The 21,212-nt window shown below is 35.1% G+C and overlaps 3 protein-coding genes across 4 annotated transcripts; 2 read left to right on the forward strand and 1 right to left on the reverse strand.

The window, feature by feature from the left end:
• Window positions 1–1,709: 1,709 nt before the first annotated feature.
• Window positions 1,710–7,547, forward strand: LOC140822843 (aminoaldehyde dehydrogenase 2, peroxisomal-like). The gene is made up of 15 exons (XM_073183758.1): window positions 1,710–1,900; window positions 2,165–2,307; window positions 3,119–3,199; window positions 3,281–3,429; window positions 3,650–3,742; window positions 3,832–3,955; window positions 4,043–4,108; window positions 4,202–4,268; window positions 4,492–4,568; window positions 6,128–6,241; window positions 6,559–6,636; window positions 6,721–6,872; window positions 6,949–7,009; window positions 7,221–7,327; window positions 7,408–7,547. Exons 1-15 carry the CDS (start codon window positions 1,792–1,794, stop codon window positions 7,496–7,498), a joined length of 1,512 nt encoding a protein of 503 aa, XP_073039859.1. The 5' UTR covers window positions 1,710–1,791; the 3' UTR covers window positions 7,499–7,547.
• Window positions 7,548–8,782: 1,235 nt separating this feature from the next.
• LOC140822844 (pyridoxine/pyridoxamine 5'-phosphate oxidase 1, chloroplastic-like) lies at window positions 8,783–15,562 on the forward strand. Its single transcript, XM_073183759.1, has 14 exons — window positions 8,783–8,994; window positions 9,079–9,267; window positions 9,365–9,403; window positions 9,633–9,800; window positions 9,875–9,980; window positions 11,606–11,769; window positions 11,868–12,110; window positions 12,233–12,321; window positions 13,200–13,250; window positions 13,345–13,435; window positions 14,273–14,377; window positions 14,483–14,553; window positions 14,728–14,823; window positions 15,183–15,562. The coding sequence occupies exons 1-14, from the start codon at window positions 8,803–8,805 to the stop codon at window positions 15,247–15,249; spliced, it is 1,671 nt and encodes a 556-aa protein (XP_073039860.1). The 5' UTR covers window positions 8,783–8,802; the 3' UTR covers window positions 15,250–15,562.
• LOC140822846 (uncharacterized) lies at window positions 10,424–19,408 on the reverse strand. Of its 2 annotated transcripts, XM_073183761.1 has the most exons (7): window positions 18,674–19,408; window positions 17,534–17,585; window positions 16,665–16,754; window positions 16,070–16,134; window positions 15,828–15,983; window positions 15,658–15,748; window positions 10,424–11,190 (listed from the first exon to the last, which is right to left on the reverse strand). In XM_073183761.1, exons 1-6 carry the CDS (start codon window positions 19,337–19,339, stop codon window positions 15,698–15,700), a joined length of 1,080 nt encoding a protein of 359 aa, XP_073039862.1. In that variant the 5' UTR covers window positions 19,340–19,408; the 3' UTR covers window positions 10,424–11,190; window positions 15,658–15,697. The 2 variants fall into 2 exon arrangements, with proteins under 2 accessions (XP_073039862.1, XP_073039861.1); XM_073183760.1 differs by lacking the exon at window positions 10,424–11,190 and having other exon boundaries at window positions 15,499–15,748.
• Window positions 19,409–21,212: the final 1,804 nt, after the last annotated feature.

The raw sequence follows: 21,212 nt of genomic DNA on the forward strand, positions 1-21,212 counted from the left end.
TTTAAACATAAAAATTGAAAATAAAGTAAAAATAATAATTAATTCACTTTTTTTATGCACAAGATATTTGCTTAAAATAGTGAATTGAGAAAACTTCATTTCTTACCATTTTACTCAACTATGATTCATCTCCTTAAATTAATATTGAAGTCAACCAATTATTTTTTTTAAGTTATTTGAGTGGAATGATAAATAAAGGTTACCAATGTTAACTTGATTGACTTAAATGATGCATAAATGTTACAAATACCCAACTTTATCTAATAATTATATTTATTTATCTTACTTTACATTGTGATGGTTACTGAAATATCACTATTCTAAAAAATATTATACTAAATTAGATATCATATTTTAACTTTACAAATGACACATCAAAAGTCACTCAATATTATTTGAAATTATATTTTTTTATATCCCAAAATAATCAAAATTGAGTCTTAAAAGGGAAAAATCAAGTATATGTGAGTCAAATTAGGTTCTATTTGTACCAATATAGGTAACACATTTTTAATTCGCAAATCTCATCATCAAATGACACTCATTATTAACTTGAAAATATATATTTTGACATCATCAAATAATCGAATTTGAGTATTTAAAGGATAAAATCAAGTATCCGTGGATTCGAATTATGTATTATTTGTATTAATTTAGGTATAACATTTTTATTTCACGAATGTTATCATTAATGTCATTCAATATTAACTTCAATTTATATTTTGGCATCCACAAACAATTGGATATGAGGGTATTTAGGGGATAAAATAATGTATTTGTAGATTCTAATTATATACTCTTTGCATCAATTTAGGTATCACAATTTAACTCCACAAATGACACAATCAAAAGTCACTTAATATTCTTGAAACTCAAGTATTTTCTTACATATTTGAAGTATTCAAATAGCCAAATCAAATATTTGAAATCTCGAAATAGGTAATTTATCGGTCAAAATAAGTATTTTTTCTAATTCCGTGATGAGTGAGAAACTGTGTTTTTTCGAAAATTAGACGGCATGAATAAGTCATCTTAACACATTTTCAATTAAAAAAGACCAATAATTATTGAATTTATGGTGATATCTCAAAGATCCAGGATTTCTTACACATTTGGAATATTCAAATAGCTAATTAAGAATATGAAACTTTAAAATTGGTACTTTGTAGGTAAAAAAATACTTAATTTTATGATCATGACGAGTGATGATCTATATTTTTTTAAATAAGATGACATGAATAAGTCATATTAAGATATTTTTCATGAGAACATCAACAATGACTGAATTTATGGTTATTGCTCGAAAATATAATATTTTCTTATATATTTGGAGTATTCAAGTAGCAAAATCAAGTATATAAAATCCCATAACAGCTACTTTGTATGTCAAAATAAATGTTTACTCTTATTATATGATAATTGAGAAATAATATTTTTTTAAAATTATATTTTAGATGGAAAAAATACTGGTAAATTTTGTGGATAAAATAATATATTTTAAAAAAAGACAAAAATATATATTTTGGGTTCGTAGGAATTAAAACTAAAAGTATATAATTGTCGGTACTAATGTTTCAAAAATTATTGTTAGATATTAAATTTTTAATTCAAATATTGACGGATACATTTTTTTTTCCTCAAATTTGCAGTTAATTTATAAGCATAATCTAAAATTAAATGTACGCTAGCATTTACCTTATTTAGTTTGATGACATAAAAAAATATTAAAATGATTGTATTCAATCAACTTTCAAAGATACCCGTCCAGTGCAGTAAGACACCACACCGATAATGGCGACCCCGATACCCAGTCGGCAACTTTTCATCGACGGCCAATGGAGGGAGCCCGTCAAGAAGAGTCGCTTACCGATCATCAATCCCGCCACTGAAGAAACCATCGGTGCATCCCTTGAACTTTTCTTGTGGGTTGCGGTGTTGTGGTTTCTTTTTTCTTTTTATTTTGTGGCTGTTTGTGTGCAGATATTACTTTCGTTTGTTTATCGGCGAATGGTGAACTTTCTTTATTTCGAAAGTGGGTGAAAATGAATTGCGCAAGTTAAATTTGAAACCGAACCAGATTTTTGGGTAGCGAGTTCTTAATTTAAAATTGATGAACAAGTATGGCGCAAGGTTTATGGGGCTCATGATTTTTTATGTGTTTCAGGCTTTATTCCTGCAGCTACTGCAGAAGATGTAAATATTGCAGTGGAGGCTGCTCGCAAAGCATACTTACGAAACGGAGGCAAAGATTGGGCATCAGCAACTGGGGCCCATCGTGCAAAGTATTTGCGAGCCATTGCTGCGAAGGTATGTGGGGTGTCTCGCGATCTGGGATTCTGTTAAAATCTGAAGGGAAAGATGATCAAAATATCGAGCTTCTGATTCCAAGTGCATATTATTGAATTGATATTTCATTCGCATCATTTTGTTGCTTAGCCTTCAGTGTATTGTATCCCGAGTTTTCTAAATGATTGTAATGTTACCTGCTTCTTTGCCCTTAGCAGTTTAGGATTGTGGCTATTAGCCTTTGGGATTAGCAAATTCAAGAGACTGAGATTTCATATTGTAGAAAACAAGGAAATTTCAGTAAACTGAAAGAAAAAGAATCAGCTTGATTGTTTGAATAGCTGAAAATACATGGGAAAGTTGGTCAACAATATGATATCAAATACATGGACTTATGTGACTATTGTTTTATGTGATGTTAGATCAGTGTACTTTAACAATGTGTCTTCCAATTCTACTTTCTGAAAATTTGTGTGTGGTGACTCGTATGAATTGTGATCTTCCCATTTTACTACATTTGTGATTTTCATCTTCTTAAAAAAATATATCATATTTTAAATTTTAAAGATCATGAAAAAATTTGCTTTCTGCTATTTTCACTTGTTTTTAGTTTTGATCTCCAATGGAGCAAGAAAATCTTGAAATGTTTTTCAATTCTGTTTCTTTTTCTTTCTTGCTTTTTAATCGTGGTATTAGATTTGGCCTTCCTTTGGTATTTGTTTCTGACGGATAATCATTAGTGAGATGTTCTTATTCACTAATAGTGGGGTCTTGAATCCAGCTTTCGGGCTTTAAATTTCCAAATTCTTATCCATTCCCGTAACATGTATAGATTACAGAAAGGAAGTCAGAACTAGCCAAACTTGAAGCAATTGATTGTGGGAAACCATTGGATGAAGCCGCCTGGGATATGGTATGTATTTAATGCCTTTGAACGTAACATCTGATTCTGTGCGTAAGGATTTATATCATTTTTATTATCTCTCTTCTCCAGGATGATGTTGCTGGATGTTTTGAATACTATGCCGATATTGCTGAAGCAATGGATTCAAAGAAAAAAACTCATGTTTCTGTTCCAATGGAAACATTTAAGTGCCATGTTTTGAAAGAACCAATTGGCGTGGTTGGCTTGATTACACCATGGTGAGTGTGTACTCTTTGGCTGGCTGAATTTTATTTCTGAATCTGGTTTGCTAGGATAACTCTCTTAGTACCACTGGAAGATTGATTTCCGAGATATCTTTTTCCTGATTATGCTTCTTAGTCGTGTTGACGTGGAAGATGATTTTTACAGGTTTTTTTTCTAAACTACCTTGTTCGGCAGTTTTGATTGTTGTAAATTTATTTCTTTATAATTTCATAGGAACTACCCTCTCTTGATGGCAACATGGAAAGTTGCCCCTGCCCTGGCAGCTGGATGTACTGCTATACTTAAACCATCTGAATTAGCATCTATGTGAGTATATATTTAGATTCATTGTTTGGAATCTGCATTTTGGTGCCTTGTATAGGTGTATAGTTTGACCACGATTATTTCAACTGCAGTACTTGTTTGGAGTTGGGAGAAGTGTGTAGAGAGGTGGGTCTTCCGCCAGGTGTCCTCAACATTTTGACTGGATTGGGGCCAGAAGCTGGTGCCCCTTTGGCTTCTCATCCGCATGTTGATAAGGTAATGTTGTCTGGCAGTCTATGCTTGCTTTTTATTTTGGTCCATTTGTTATTTGACAGTGTCAACGATTTCATATTTGATCAACAGATAGCATTCACTGGGAGTAGTGCTACGGGGAGCAAAATTATGACTGCTGCTGCCCAACTTGTAAAAGTATGTTTTAGTAGTGCAGTGCAGTTACTTTTTGTTTACTGTGCAATCATTGTACTCTGAACTTCGTCTGAATTTTTTTGTCTCTTCTTCCAGCCAGTAACACTTGAGCTTGGTGGAAAAAGTCCAATTGTTGTGTTTGAAGATGTTGATCTTGATAAAGGTTCAAGAATTTCAAACTAAAGCGATAGTTTTCTCTACAATTCACATATTTTGAAGAAAATGTCCAGTATTTACATTCTGATTCCATTGGCCTGTGGTTAAAAAAGGGTTTCATTTACCTATGAAAGCCAGATTGATTGGGTTGCAACGACACTTTTCCAGCAGAATTTGTGATTTCAGAGTTCGTGTGTGAAATCTGCTAACACTGTGTACTGTTCAAACAGCTGCTGAGTGGACTCTCTTCGGTTGCTTTTGGACAAATGGCCAGATATGCAGTGCTACTTCTCGACTCATAGTGCATGTAAGTATAAAATGGTGCATGGAAAAAAGCTTCTGTGAGTGTGTGATGAGCTTCCTCTCTCGTTATACTTATTAGTGTCTAGTGCACACAGCATGTATAGAAAATATTAGTGTAAAGAATTGTATTTTGTGAATTTTTTAGGTTGCGTTTGGATCAATGAATTTCAAATGTATTTTTTTTTTTTTAAAGAAGTAAGACTATGAACTTTGAACTCATCATTTACATCTTTATAAAATATTTCATGTTGATTTGGATGTATTTCAAATTCACTCAGTTATGGTGTAATTTGAAACTCATTCTAATTTGTATTATTAATGTGTAAACAAGTAAGGTGTGTAGTTAAGATTTGATCTATTGTTTCGTTGTAAACAATAAAAGTATAAAACTATAATCGAAATCCATGAATTTCAAATTCATCTCTCCAAGTGCACCCGTAGGATATTTTGGCACTCAATATTTTGGTGTCACACAGATAAGAACAAGTAGGGTTCTTTTATTATGGTAAAGATTTAACATAAGTTATAGAATTTAAAAGGGCTCATTGTTAATCACATGAGAGAGATGAAATTCTCTTTAAATATTTATTATAGAATCTGAAGATTACGTTAATGTCGCAGATTTCTCATCCGTCGCAGATGTAACACTTTCTTTAAATCAATAATAATATATAATGTTTCCTAGCAAAAAAAAAAATTATAGAATCTGAAGAGAGCACAAAAGTAATCTTCACAATCTCTCCCCTTTAACGGTCAACAGTTTCTTAATTTGCAATGCCATGTGAACAATTTTATGCACATGTGTTACGGGCCTAGATGATAAATCAAATCCCAAAATCAGATCTGTATGCACTAGGAGGCCTAGGGCCCAATTAGGAAAACACATGGGGCACAGGGAATAAAATGGAGTGGGGGAGAAGAGACTTAATTCATTCAGCATATTTTTTTACTGTTGCACACTGGCTGTTGCCAGGGAAAATTACAGAGATTCTCTCTGGGGAATATTTGTTTTCTACCGTTATACGCACATTATATTACATTCTTTCACTTGATCGTCATCATCAAGGCACTTTTCTGTCACGATTTACACTTCTTTGAACCAGCATAACAACATGGAATGAGTTTACTGCGATGAAACACTTAATGGACATGTATAAGATACAAGTTGTGGAAACAAGGCTGATCAAAGATGACTAGCTAACCAAATGATCGACTCTTCTCCACCTAGCCTTGAACAAATGAATTTGATCAAAAGCACGTGTAAAAAGTAGGATTATATGTTCACTCAGTCTGTTTTAGGGTGAAAAAAATGTTCTTCATCTGCTTGTTTCAATTGACCGAATATAAGAAGTTGAAAATCACTTTCTGGAGTGGAAACTATGCATGGATAACAAACAGGCAGCTTAGCACCTTTACGTATCTCTTGCGGATTAATAATAACTGATGAACAGTTTCTATTCTGACGCACACCTGGAAGTCTGTCTTCTAGCCCTTGATGAAAATCCGGTCTTGAATGCTTGATGTGTTCCACAAATTGTCCAATGACATTAGAAGTTTTTTCAGGAAAGTATTGCAGTGCCGTTCTTAGACAAGCTTGTAAAATGGTGTGAAAACATTAAGATTTCAGACCCCTTGGAGGAAGGTTGCAGGCTTGGCCCCGTTGTTAGCAGTGGACAGGTAAGAAAGATTGTTTCCTTTTGGTGTCGTTGAAACTAAATAAAGAATTTAAGAATCACTTTTGGTGTTCCTTGAAAATATGTTATTAAATGTGGTTGGGCTCCTTCTGCTTGAAACAACTTTGTTCGTAAGAACTTTAGAAATGGAAACCAACATTCAGTTTCTTTGTTGATGTGTCCTGGAAAAAGTTCCTGGAATACGCTCACAGTTTTTTTTATCAATTACTCATCCTCTTATATGCATAGTTGAACAAATCGAAACTTCTGTCTAGAATAAAGAGATGGTATTATTCATTAATTTTATGTTGTGTGCTGCAGTATGAGAAGGTGATGAAGTTCATCTCAACGGCTAAAGAGGAAGGTGCTACTATCTTGACTGGTGGCACACGACCTCAGGTAAATTCTCCAAATCACTGCCTGTGACCACTTCTAAATCTGCTTATGGTGATATTTACCTAAGTTTTTTTTATCGACTTGCAGCATTCCAAGAAGGGCTACTTTGTTGAACCTACTATAGTTACTGATGTAAAGACCTCTATGCAAATCTGGAGAGAAGAAGTATTTGGACCAGTTCTCTGTGTTAAAACTTTCTCAACTGAAGAGGAGGCCATCGAACTAGCAAACGACACCAAGTGGGTTATTGTGAATAGATTCTTATATATCCTGTAGCCTTTGGTTATGATACGATTTCTAAACTATCTTTTACAGATACGGTCTGGGTTCTGCTGTATTATCACAAGATTCTGAAAGGTGCGAGCGGTTGACCGAGGTAATAATCTTTTGCATTTAATATTTAGCTACACAAAAGAAAAACGATCTACTTGTAGCATCCACAATCTACTTGTAGCATCCACACTTAAAAACTTTATGTATCAAAACATTTTCTCTTGATGCTACATAAACTATTCTAGAAAGTTTCAACTAAACAAGTTTGATCCGTATACAAATGGAGATGCAATAATGTCTTTATTTTCTTGAAGGCGTTTCAAGCGGGAATTGTCTGGGTCAACTGCTCACAGCCATGCTTTGCTCAAGCTCCATGGGGAGGCAGAAAGCGTAGTGGTTTTGGGCGTGAACTCGGGGAATGGTAATTCTAAGCCTTTTTATGTGTGTTACCTCTTTTGTGTGTGTGTGTGTATCATTAACTTTAGTTTATTGTTTTCGCAGGGGACTGGAAATCTACTTGAATATCAAGCAGGTGACACAGTATGTTTCTAGTGATCCTTGGGGTTGGTATCAATCTCCTTCTAAGCTATGAGAATTAACTGATTTGTATTACTGTTCTGGACTTTAAGTTTTAATAAAAACTCGTGCAGAACATTCTGAATAAAATCCCTTCTTATTTTTGTTTGGTTAATTGCTCTTTTTTTGTGAAAATCTTTTTTCCCAAAAAGACTTTGGAACTTTTTAGATGATTCAGCAACAGATTCCTGGAGTATTAGCAAGGAAACCTTTGTCTTTATTCATCCTCTTTTCTAAATCTAAGTTAATAAAAACATTCAGAATATTTAAAATATAATTAAATGAAAGCAATTAGTTCGTATAATAAAAAATAACATTTATGAACAGCGTAGGAAAAAAAAATTACGTAAAAGAAATTTGACAACATTGGTTTGCGGTAATAATTTTTTTTAATATATATTCCTTGTCCGTTTCTATAATTACCTTAATACATCTATTTTATTTAACATACAAATTATCCTTGTTTTACAACTTAATTACAAGCAATGATAAAAAAAACGAAAACAAACAAACAAAACCACGATTACAAAAGCGTGCGATGCGTCTCAGAGCGCTAATTTGAATGATTGTCAACAATTTCAAGAGAATAGGAAATTGGCTTTAAAATCAATCTCCATCCCAAAAAAATCGTGTTTGCAAATCTTTGATCCACTAAATAATGTTTATGTATTCTTTCGGTTCATATATCCTTTTTTTTATAATTATAAAATTGATACAAAACATCGAAAACATAATAATAATATATGATATTTTATTACCAGATATTTTTCAGAGCTGATACGAACATATGATTTTTTATTACCCAAGTATATATAAAAATATTGATATTAATGACACATATCCTTTCTCGAATGAAAATTGATACAAAACATTGAAAATATGGTACTAATATATAATATTTGAATATCTAACTCTTTTATACTATATTAATATATGATATTTGAGTAATAATACAAGTGTATCAAGATTTGATATTAATATAGTCGTGCCAAATGCTCAAAATTTTATCTGTATGGCAGATCTAAAACAAGTGTAACAAATATTGATATTAATATTTAATATAACTGTTCTAATTTTATACTCGGATCTAAAATATTTGTTACTCAAATATCATATATTAATAACAATATTTTGTAATAAATTTGAAAAAGAAATGTAATTGCATGAATAGAGAAATTTTTTTGTGTGGATCACAAAAACATTTTTTTCTCTAACAGAAGATTAAACACAAAATCAAGTTTTCTTTTTTTCCATGGTCAAATATTAATTAAAAAAAAAAAAAAACTTGTACGTGCGATTGCTAATGAATGGCCAACATATATGAATATCCATTCCACTGTCCACACCTTGTTCCTCTCCAAGAGAGAAAAAATGTTGCTGCGTAAAGTAAACGGCAAGTCCATGCAATGTCTTCTCACCAAATTTTCTCCTCTTCCGATGCCTATTGCTGCACTGAATCTTCATGTTTCTGCTCGTAGCAATGATCAAATCCTCGGGCCTGCTCTTTCCCATGTAATAGACCAACCTGCGCTTGATGAGTTTTACTCTTCAAGTTAGAATATTTACACTGATTTCAATCTTGTCTGGTGATTGTAGATTAAAGGATTAGTGGGTTCATGCTCGAGGAGTGGTTCCCGTGAATCCTGTTCTGGTTTTGTTACTGGAGTGAGAGCAATGTCGTCGGCCGAATTTGTGCGGGACCCATCGTATCTAAGCCAGCGGGAAGCTATGGAAATCGATGAACTTCTCATGGGTCCATTTGGGTTCAGAGTTGATCAGTTAATGGTCATTTTTTCTTTTTGTTAAGTTTAAGTTATTAGCTGTGGTTTTGTGTGTATTGTCGTTGGGTGTTGGGTTGAATTTTGGAATGTTTTGAATGTAGGAATTGGCTGGTCTGAGTTTGGCTACTTCAATTGCTGAGGTAAATTTTTTGGCTGTATTTTGTATTATAATTAGTTTCTTTGTGACGGTATAGGCTTAAAAAGCAATTGAAGAGTCAAATGAGCTAAAATCCGTTTGCGAAGTTGATATCTTGTAGACTTTCACATGTTTTTCCCGTGTCAGAGATTCTTATCTGTTTCTGCATGAAATTATCTCAAATTTTGAGTTTCATGGAACATCGAGATTTAAAGAATGTCACTGTTCTGTAGGTCTATAAACCATCTGAATTTAAGCGTGTTCTTGCTATATGTGGCCCGGGGAATAACGGAGGTGAGGGTCTTATCGCAGCTCGTCATATGCTTCATTTTGGATACAAACCAGTAGTCTGTTATCCAATACGTACTGCTAAGGCTCTTTATAATGGACTGGTAACACAGGTAATAGATATATATCGAGTTTACTAGGATTCATGTTTGAATTATAAGCCTCGCTCATGCATGAGTTTTTGTAGTTAGAGTCATTATCCATTCCGTTCCTGTCAGTGGAAGATCTGCCATTGGATTTGTCGGAAAGCTATGATATTGTAGTGGATGCAATATTTGGATCCTCATTTCATGGTACTTGTACTTTCTTTAGATTTATTATTTCTGTAAACTTATGCATGGAAATACCTGTGTGCGTTCTTTAGCAGATTTTTTCTTTTTGGGTAAGTAAATACATTTTATTCACAGTCTAGTGTTCATACAAGTACACTGGCATACCCAGGTGAAAAATTGTACAAAACATCCTACCATCATTCTAACATTCCAAATACATATATTTGAATCTTCCTAAGAACATCGTTCATTCTCAAAAATACATAAATCTTTGTCGGTTTTCTGCAGCAGGATGCCGTGGTATTAAACTCCTTGAAATAATTCATTCGGTCATGGTTACTTTCTTATGGAGTTATTCTGAAAGTTAATTTACTGATCATTCCTGTGACATGTTTTTAGCCAAATCCTTAGCCACTCTGCTTTTCTTGCATTTTATGTCTTGTTTAAGTAATTTGCTTGGAAGGAGCGATGTGTGTTATAAGGAAGGGAGAGAATGATTTAGTTCTTTAATAACTTTATTTGGTTGGTATTTTCGGTCTGGATCAATTACTTGGATTGAAAAATGAAAGCAAGGTTTCTCTAGCCAATACATGTGTACTTTGAGAGTTCCTTATTTGTCTCCCATTTGGTGGGCGTAAAACTCAATCATCTAATTCGGTGGTTAGGAATTTAGACCTAAACTCTAGGCTGACATAGTACAAAGCTTCTGTTAGGCAACATAATCGATTACATTAGTTGCAGGAAAATTATATCATAAAGGAGAAAACATTTGTTATGCATAAGAAAAATGGTTTATGTTTAACACGTCATTTTTACCATGCAAATAAAGTAGTTGGACTAGATTTTCTTAACATAATACTTTTGAAAACAAATCAGTTGTCCTGAAGTTCTCGCATCTTAGGTATCTATAGAGATCCAACTCTCAAATGTCTTGGAAAACATATGAAATTATTCTGGACGCAATAAGAGGTCTAAATTCCTTCGAGGTATTATACAATATTTCTGAAAAAAGAAATGCAACAACCTTACATTCCTTCCGGCATTGCGTTGCACGTTTTCCTACTTCTCTACATGAATGTATAATTTCTAAGAAAGGGTTTCACAATTATGGACAAGTGGAAAGAATTGCTACCAACCTAACCGTCTCTGGCTTCTCCTTCTTCCAGTAGCAACGTCAGAACTGGACCAAATAGTACTTTTCCTTGCATTTATCAACAGTGCCAAGTTATTACTGCATTACAGATGGAGAGAGTGACATTTATAAGATTAAGCATAAACATCCTGATGGCTCGCTACCTCTGAGAATTATGTCAAAGACCTGCTTAACTCTTCTAGAAAAATGTGTATGCCTATTTGTTAGGTTGCTTTTTGTTCATATCGGCCATAAATATACTTCATCAGAATTGGTGTTTGCCTTGAAATTTGATTCTAGTTTATATCAAACTATCAAATCAAAAGAGCCGCAGATTCATATATTTGTTGCTATGCTTTAAAAATGTTATTTGTCCGTGTACACTTCAAGTTCCATTAATGCCAGTGAGTTCAAGATACGAGCAGCTTTCATCTGATTTCTGTCATCTGCTATTTTGTAGTAGCATTAGTTTTATCCAATTTTATGTCTACAATATTTTACTCAACTCATCCAGGTAGCCCAAGGCCTCCTTTTGATAATCTGATACAAAGGTTGGTGGCATTAAGAAATCTCAATCAAAAAGAGAAATTGCCTGCCATAGTATCTGTAGATATTCCATCTGGATGGCATGTTGAAGAAGGTGATCTTAGTGGCAAAGGCATCAAACCAGACATGCTGGTATATATCTACTGTTAAAAAATTAGTGTTCACCTCACCCTTTACTTTTCATATTGATATTGATGAGGAAATGAAAATGCTGCTACCACTGTGTATAGGTTTCACTGACTGCTCCTAAGACGTGTGCCAAAAAATTTTCTGGTCGACACCACTTTCTAGGTGGCAGATTTGTTCCCCCATCCATTGCAGAAAATTTCAAGCTTCAACTGCCAACATATCCTGGGACTTCTATGTGTATCCGAATTGGAAAGCCTCCACAGATCGACATATCAGCTCTTAGAGAGAATTATATCGCTCCAGAGTTTTCTGAGGACCGAGCTGAGGTGGATCCCTTCACTCAGGTATTACTTCATGTCAACCTGAGTTAACTTGGCTAAATTGCCTGTAGTTTGAGATGATGACTTACTACTGTAGTATGCAAAATTTTCTTCTTTATCAGCTGAAGCATTTTCTATTTCTCTAGTTCCAAAAATGGTTCGATGATGCGATTGCATCAGGTGTGAAGGAACCAAATGCTATGGCACTGTCCACCGCTGGAAAAGAAGGGAAACCGTAAGTTTTTTGCGGTGCTTATTTTGTCGATCGCCAGTGATATGCTTGCTAACTAAACACATGAATATTATCTATGAATTTGTAGGAATGTTTGGATAGAAATGTACTTCGGTTTCTATAGTTTTACATTTGTGTGTTTCTTGGGCTTTTTGTTGTTTTTTTCTTCTTCTTTTTTTAGCCTCTGGATTATTGAAGATTTTTATTCATTGTTGAGTTGAAATGAAATGTAGTTCCGTGGTTTAGTATTGGCTTACAGTGCAATATGTTTTGAACTTTTGCTAGGAAATGTAGCCAAGATCCAAGTGTTTTGGTGGATAAATGATTTCACGAGAATAGATCGAATTAAAAATAAGTGTTACAGAAAATTTTTGGATGGCAACAATTAAAATTTTAGGTAGACTTGTAGAAAAGGAGAAGATAGTAAACAATAACTGGGCAGAATAAGTTATATTTATATCATTTGAAGATAATATTTGGCTGTAATTTGAAGGAGACCAAGATCCATGCAGCAGTTCCAAATAGTTTTAGACTAAGGTGAAGATGATGGCGGAGGTGATTACTGTGTTTTTTCATAATAGATCTGTAAACTCATGTGGGCAAATTACTGGTATGCTGGGAAAGAATACAAGTGTAGAAATTAAATCTTGCAGTCTGTTGGAGCTTAAAGAGTCGGTTTCCACAATCTCCTCGCTAAATCAAATCTTAGCACATGCTCTACTTGATATGATGATCTGACCTTAGCCAACAATTTGATGATTGCTAGGAATCTTGTTGTCTGGTGATTTTGTTTGGTTCTTGCAAAAATGTTTCTTTTACACATTAGCTTTTACTTTTCTTTTTCAATAACCAGTCACATAAATCTTGTTGGTTTGCCGTAGCTCGGTGAGAATGATGTTGCTGAAGGGATTCGACAAAAATGGTTTTGTCTGGTGAGTTCAGCTTTATCACATTTATGATACCTTTGGTAAGCTTTGTTTCCTTTTTTACCTTTCGTGAAATGTCTACCCCTTGTCTTCTGATCAGGTATACAAATTATGAAAGTCCAAAGGCTCGTGAGATATCAGAAAATCCTCGTGGAGCTCTCGTGTTTTATTGGGGTGCTTTGTTCCGTCAGGTATCTCATATATTATCATATATATCAGGTGGTGTTGAAGTAAATTCATCAGTACTTTTTTCTCAACTTTCTTTATCCAAGGGAATATCTTGGATTTCCCTATCACAATTAAAAAATATAAAGTGTAAAACATGAAGCTCGAGGTACTAATAAAGTGGTGATTAATCTATAGTCTCCAGCATCCCTAAAACATCCTTTCTACATGCTGAACCTCCAAAACTAAGTTGCAGCCTGAACTAGAGCTTGACGACAATCACTTGGGGTACATGTAATCCAACCCATAATCAGCCCAGCAATAAAGGAGCAGATTGTCTACAAAAGATTTACCAATTGGAAGTTCAAGGAAAAGAAGGGGTTCTAGCCACCATACTTCTAACAGATTTCGATTTTATTCTCAGCATTTCTGTCATAGAAATAAATGATTACCCCCTTTGGATTGTAGGAAATCTTTTCAATTTTTGTTGCTTGGTAGGGATAAGAACATTTCTTGTATTTAAATTTGGAGCTTCATGAATAAAAGACCAGCTTGAATTTCCCTCAAATATATTTCTTGAGATAATAAGATTCCCTTGGAACGAGCCTCAAGAATATGACAACAAAATAGGTAGGGAGGGCAGGAAAATTAGAAAGCAAGGAATCCCAACTGATCTAAACGACCTTACCCTCAATAGATCGATTACTCGATCTATCACAAGGAACCATAACACTTGGTAGCTTGTGCTTCCAAAATCAGTAGGATTCCCTTAAAAGTTTATAGTATCATCAAGAATAAATGCTTCTATAGTATAATGTCTCTTTTAAATGATTCCAAAGGTTCATTCTGTGTTGTTGCTATAGATAACAGTTGAAGGATCGGTGGAAAAAGTTGCAGATGAAGAATCTGAGCAATACTTCCAAAGCCGTCCCAGAGGGAGCCAGATCGGAGCAATAGTTAGCAAGCAGGTTCTCTTTCTCCCAATTTCTATCTCAGAATTTGATCTCTTATATCTTGTTAATTTCTCCATTTTCTGAATATTTAACCAAGTTCTGTCTCTTGTTTTTCTTCAGAGCACTGTGATCTCTGGACGGGAGATTCTCCACCAGCAACAAGAAGAACTCAAAGCTCAATTCTCCGACGGGTTTGTTATTTTTTTCTGAACCACTAAATGCTAATTATGCATCTACTCCGGATGCACCATTTCAGCAGATTGTATACTACAGTAACATTTGACTTGGTATCACCTACAAAGCAAACCATCCTTATTTCACTAGTTGAGTCTTAACTAACTTCAGCATCTGAAAATGGTATCCAGAAGCCTGATTCCAAGACCCAAATATTGGGGAGGATACAGACTCAAACCGGAGCTTTTCGAGTTTTGGCAAGGGCAGCCATCGAACTTGCATGATAGGTAAGATATTGTCGAACTATCGATGTGTGTAGATATTGCAAATACTAATGCTACATAAATCGCTTGTGGAGAACAATTCAGGCTCGTCGAGAAGCTCCATTCATCCTCTAATATAGCAAATACTAGCAAATACTAATTCTACATTAATCGCTTGTGGTGAACTCAGGCTCGTCGAGATTTTATAGCTCCATGGCATTCATCCTTTAATATTTCAGCAGTCAGCCTTCCATTTGAGCTAATTTCCTCAATCTCGAGCTGAGATTTTGACTGGGCCAATCGTGAGCCATTTGCAAGCAACATGGTTCGGCTGGCTCATAGCCTCTTTCAACTAATGTAATCTTGTATTACAACATTGACAGGTTGCGCTACTCTCCACAGGATATTGATGGAAAGAAATTATGGAAAATAGAGAGATTGGCTCCATGAACGGCATTCATTGCATCCTCATTGACAGGGTTATGCTTGCTTCTTGCCACGTTTGGCTTCTTGCTTCATTCGTGAACAAGTTTGCATATGTATTGTTTACATATAATAATAATACACACACGTACACTCATGGGAGGACGTAATATTTAAGTCAAGCGGGAGTGAAATGGACTGGATTGGGGAGTCCAAAGAACTATTTGTTTCCAGTCCATTCTTGTTTATAACTATTTGTTTCCTTCCGGTTTTAGATAAGAGGAAAAATTAGTCTTTGTTCTAATTACATTATTCTAAGTCATTACACAAGTACAAATCATGATGGACCCAAGAAGTTGGCAGAGCTGATAAGATCATATTGTGAGTGTAAAAATTTATATTTTAACAAAAAACAAAATAAGAGAAGAAAATTACTCGTATAAACGGATCTCTCAGCCAGGTCTCGCTTGATAATTCATGTTTTACGGACACGATCACGCCAAGATCCTTGCTGCATAGTAAGAACCTGCGGCAACAAAAATTTATAAACTCGCAGCACTACAAAATAAAAAAAATCTAATTCAAAATGGTGTTATTTCCTGCACCTGGTCACTGAGAAGGTTGCTCACTGGATTAGTTTCAACAGTTTCTTTTTGTAGACGATCTTCACTTTCTTCGTTCGATTCTGCTGGTAGTGAAAATGAAGAGACCCCAAACATAGCTTCATCATGAGCAGCCTTGATTTTTTCCTCTTTGCGCCTCTAATGAAACAAAACAAATCAGTGAGATTTTTTCTTAAGAAAAATATGTAGATACACAAATAAGCATAAACAAGGTTGTGGGTTACCTCAACAGCGGAAAAACGAAAGCTCTGTCCTATGTGCTTGACTAACACAGCATCATCCTCTCCAGCTGAAAATAGGTGGGCACGACACAGAAAAAGGTTAAGTTGAAAAAAAAGTTGTTCCGGGAAGATTACTGACATCAACTATTACAAAGCATAATCATTGCAACATAACACAGAGAAATATCTAAACTAAATTTAATCAAATCCAATTTACAAGTACAGAAAAAGATCATCCCATAAAGAGTGAAGGTGTGATTTGCTGGCTTCAGTTAATTTCGACTCAACAGTTGGAAAATTGTGTAGTCATAAATTATTTCTTCAGTTGATGTAATATGTTGTTCATTAAGATTGTGCTTGGTTTAATATTTTCTTTTTAAATAGCAAATAAGCTATTCTGAAAATTTAAAATATGTTCACAGTTCGCATATAAGGAACAATACAGTAGTGATGAAATAAATCTGAAGGCGGTATTAATCTTTGTGTTGAGAATTATGTACTCGTTAAAAAAACTATTTCAAAATTAATAATAAAAAACAGAGACATGGCTCTCCAGTGGAGAAAACCACTGAAAATCAAATAAAAGGTAAGTCTTAACCTTCAACTTCCTCGTCGTCTAGAGGGGCATCCATATTGAAGTCAAATCGTTCCCATCCTGATCCCTTTCCCATCGTTTCATCATTTTCAGCTACAAGCAGTACTATTTTATTATCAGAAACCAGATAACGAAATAAAACATAAAACCAATATCGCATATTCACTATTATTCAGAACTCCACAATTTCACAAAATTAATCAACAGAGAGAGTGATTCCAAGAAAATAAAGTCAAACCAATATTGACTGTGGTGTGGTGCAACCAAAAGCAAAATGTGCCTAATAAACCACAGCGTGGAAATCTATGAATCAGTGTCCACAGCTGAGACGTTTATGGAAGTTAAAATCAATTGAACATTTGTTAAATTGTCTCAAAACATGATATGTATGAAATTGGACAGTTGTCTGCAGTCATCCCCAATGGATAGAACAGTAATTTAAAAGCACACACAAAGGCAAAAGTTGAACCTTTTTTCCCTATATGTAGGAAAATTGCACAAATCACAACTTCAGGAAAGCCTGTAGATTTTTCAGGGGGTTATATTGATTTTATTGCATCAATGTCTTTAACATTAGATTCTTCAATCATTTCACCTCTACGGAGTATTATCGCTAAAAAATGGCATATTCCCAAAAAAACCATGAAATCCAAATAAGATACATTGATAAGGTGGTTTCAGAAGAAACATGGAGATATCCATACCAAATTTAGACTGGTTGAAATAAAATCTAACAAAGATAAATGCTGGCATAATTGACAGGCAACTATCACTAACAATACCAGAAGCAAATTTTTTGTAGCAATCATGCAACAAATGAACATGGATTTGCACATCAGAAACGCTAAGTTGAGGAAGGAGGACATCATTACCAGTTTTTAATAGTTGAAGTTTCATCTTGGCTTTGACTCTTTCGGATGGAGTCTATTCAAATGAAAATAGAACCGTTACCAGGCTACAACATAGCTGGACAATTAAGATAGAGGAAATTTAAGCAATTTAATTGCAACACATACTGTGCTTTCATCTAAAGGTAAATTCTGAAAATGTATCTAAACGTCTGTGATACATATTCTGCAAATTTCTTCTTTGCTTAGTGAGATCTACATTGACTTAAGGAAAAAAATGACAGAAAAAGAGTCACAACACTGCATGCATCGACCATGTAAAATTTGTCTAGTCTAAATGAGAATGACAAAGGTTTTAATCTTATGCTAACGATGGCTACAGGTTCAAATTATTTTTCTTAATTCTGTACACAACCAATAAAGCGAATAATGACGACTAGATGCAGCTTCTTTGAGTGCACTATCCACACTTAAATGAAGTTTCAACCGGTTCTAGTCAAATATCCCGGGTCTCGGAATTCAGCAAAGTATTAGAGCATAATTCACACTCGAGCAAACCTGCAATCAAAAGTGACATGCACCTTGATCAGGGTCCTAAGAATCTCATTGATCCATCCATCCAATCACCAGAAAGTGGCATCAAATGAAAGACTGAAACTGAACAACTATTCCCACATTAGTATGAGGCATCCTATCCACAAAGGAAACCATAATGTGAACTTTCTTCACTACAGGTAACAAAAGATCTAGTTCATAGCCTCAACCATTCTTCATTACATGAAGCATAATTAGACTTTGATGTATCAGAAATCAAAACTTAAAGGTTAGTTTAATACATGAGTGATCACCACAATTGGTTTTTTGAGAGTCCAAGTGATTTATACCTTTAAAAGCAATTACCTACAGCTAATTACCTAGATTGCTTCAACTCCATCAACATCTGATGCATGTTTCTTTATCTAGTAACTGGTGTAGAATATAACACTTATCACATTCTTGTATAGTTGTATGACACACAATCCACAGACAGAATTCCCTTTATATAAAATAAAAGTACACATACATCACGTCACATGCAACACAACCTAAAAAAAATACTTGCAGAAAACATATGTGATGAAAATGAAACCAACATGGCAATAAATTCTCTGCAGCAATACTCACCATGCGATCGTAACCTTCAATCAATCTAGCAAAATCAATTCCACCTTCTTTTCTGCCACCATTCCGCACCTCTATCTGCTTTTTACCCTTTTCATGTGATCCACTCCTCTTGCTCCTTTCTCCACTCCCTTGTCTCGACACCCTATCACGGCTCGTGCTCCTACGCCTTGAATAGCTATCTCGGCTGCGACTCTTACTTCTGCGCCTCGAGTGCCTATCCCGGCTTCGACTCCGACTCCTACTTCGGCGCCTTGAGTGTTTGTCCCGGCTTGGGCTACGGCTATTACTTCGGTGCCTTGGATGTCTATCTCTGCTACCGCTGCGGCTCTTACTTCGCCGGCGTGAATGCCTATCTCTACTTCTGTCTCGAACAGGGCTCCGGCGGCTTAATTCTCGGTTTCGGATTTTTTCTGTAGGCTTTATACTGAGCTTGTTCTGGATGGATTGAATCTGAGCTTGTTTTTCGAGTTCAGATGATTTAGAAGGGCTCGAAGCTTTGACGAAGCCACTGAGAAAGGATGAGGCGCTAGTGGGTAGCGCGGAGCCCCTGGATGGAACGTCGTCGTTTGCGGAAGAGGTATAGCCGAGTCCTTGCTTGAATCGGGCGGCGCCGCCTCCTTTACGAGTCAGTTCATCGTAGTATGCCGCCAATTTCTCGTCCTCCATCTCCAAAAATTGTCGATCGAAAGGAAACAAATGCTGAATCGGAAGGCGTAGTCGTGTATTAAGGCACTGGTAATAATAAATTAATTAAACAGTTAAACTAAAATTTTCATTTAGTTATTATTTAATTTATAAAATCCATACTATATTATCAAAATAATAATAAAAAAAATTAATACTTTTATAAATTAAAAATAAGGGATTTTGTCAAAAACTCCCTATTTCCATTCTCAACCTCCTCTTTACTCCCTACCCCATTAAAACTTTGTTTCAACTCCCCATATCCCTCAAATTTCCAAGTTTGCCCTTATATCTTTATTTTAAATAATTGATTTCTTTTTTGTAGTAAAAGGCCCATCATGCTTCCGTAAAATAAATTGAATCTTTTACCTTTTTGACTAGAGTACCACCGGGTTATATCCACCGTTTTTTACGAACTGCTCCTCACAGTCCAACCACACGATCGCAACCGATGGTTACTAAGCAGATTCCTTCAGCAATACTTAGCACAGCTCTAATTCGTTTCCTACCTTAGAGCGTACAGCAAAAGATCAAATTTTTGAAAATAATACATGATAGGGGCTAAGAGCAAAGATCTCTTTTATTCAAACACAAACATTTATTTATTACATAGTAACCTCCTGTAGAGGAGGAGAAACTTGTTTTAGCTACTTATCTTAGCTGAACTCTTAACACACATAAAACTTGAAAGAAAATATTACAACCTTGTATGAAAGAAATGGAGAAAATTTTTGATGATCTTCACTTCCTTCTTCCTGCCTTATTTATAGAAGGCTCCTTCGGATTTGAACTTCGGATTTCAAATCTCCATAAGCCTTTACAGCTTGCATTGGGGACCATTTGGTGGTTGAGGGGTCCCTGTCTAGATTATTAATCTTGACATCAACTTTTCATCCTCCTTTATTTCTCTTAGATACCATTGACGATGAGTTTCCAGGATATCGGCAGTAATTTCATCTTTTTTATACTCTTTGAAATGATTTACTAACCATTTCAGTGCTTCTGCCTCTTTCCTCTTGTATGTTATTCTTCTTTTCAAAACTTTCAAATATACACGATACATTTTAAGTTTTGATTCTGGTGTGTTAACTGGTTTCCTTTCTGTCCTTATTTATGGATGAATTTTCGGGACCAGTTAATTTACTTTTATTCATTGGATTCCTTTTAGATTGGTATCCAATGCTTGCTGAGTCATCCACCATTTGTTATTGGTGGTCTATTTGTCCTTTACCACTAATTAGTGGTTGTCTTGTTTCTACCACTCATATGGTAGTGGTCCTGCTTTTGTAATGGAGGGTCACATGTCCCTTTTAATTTTGTCGAGGAATCTTCGGCTTTCGGCTTCCTCGAGGAAATCGTGAATGTGGTCCATCCCCACTTGTACTGGTATCGGTAAAGTGTTTCCGATCAGATCTCGGCTTGAATCCTTTACCAAATTCCGGTTCCTTCTGGTTTTGGCATTCTGGACAGATGTTTTCAGACCATCTTCCTACATGTGCCATATTACAGAATTTCCGACGAGTTTCTTTACTTGCCGGCAGCTTGCTAATCCACAAAAGATTTCTTTTCTTTTCAAATAGATCTTCTGCAAAACTTGTTGTTTTTCCTGTCATGGTACTTAACAGGAATGATCCGTTCATTGAATGATTGTAGAATTTGAACGGAAACTTGACTTTGTCCATCTCAGTGAGACAGACCCAAATACCCCAAGCTCTTCTGATAGAAATGTCATCTTCAGTTATTGAAGACACCAGGGGTGTTTCTTCTGTCGGAGGGTCCTTGATAAATTTCTGGACATTCAAATCTGGCCTCCTTAGCTTGATGAAATGGAAGGCTTCGTGAGAACCTTTTCCTG

Source organism: Primulina eburnea, chromosome 2 (assembly GCF_022965805.1).
Source record: "Primulina eburnea isolate SZY01 chromosome 2, ASM2296580v1, whole genome shotgun sequence".
In the NCBI taxonomy this organism is placed as follows: domain Eukaryota; kingdom Viridiplantae; phylum Streptophyta; class Magnoliopsida; order Lamiales; family Gesneriaceae; genus Primulina; species Primulina eburnea.

Coding starts and splice junctions, on each gene's coding strand:
- LOC140822843 (XM_073183758.1), top strand. CDS start 1,792: ATGGCGACCCCGATACCCAGTCGGCAACTTTTCATCGACGGCCAATGG. Junction 2,308..3,118: donor TGCGAGCCATTGCTGCGAAG/GTATGTGGGGTG, acceptor TAACATGTATAG/ATTACAGAAAGGAAGTCAGA. Junction 4,109..4,201: donor CTGCTGCCCAACTTGTAAAA/GTATGTTTTAGT, acceptor CTCTTCTTCCAG/CCAGTAACACTTGAGCTTGG.
- LOC140822844 (XM_073183759.1), top strand. CDS start 8,803: ATGAATATCCATTCCACTGTCCACACCTTGTTCCTCTCCAAGAGAGAA. Junction 9,404..9,632: donor TGGCTACTTCAATTGCTGAG/GTAAATTTTTTG, acceptor ACTGTTCTGTAG/GTCTATAAACCATCTGAATT. Junction 14,378..14,482: donor GAGCAATAGTTAGCAAGCAG/GTTCTCTTTCTC, acceptor GTTTTTCTTCAG/AGCACTGTGATCTCTGGACG.
- LOC140822846 (XM_073183761.1), bottom strand. CDS start 19,339: ATGGAGGACGAGAAATTGGCGGCATACTACGATGAACTGACTCGTAAA. Junction 16,755..17,533: donor ACTTCAACTATTAAAAACTG/GTAATGATGTCC, acceptor TACTGCTTGTAG/CTGAAAATGATGAAACGATG. Junction 15,749..15,827: donor GCAACCTTCTCAGTGACCAG/GTGCAGGAAATA, acceptor TTGTTGCCGCAG/GTTCTTACTATGCAGCAAGG.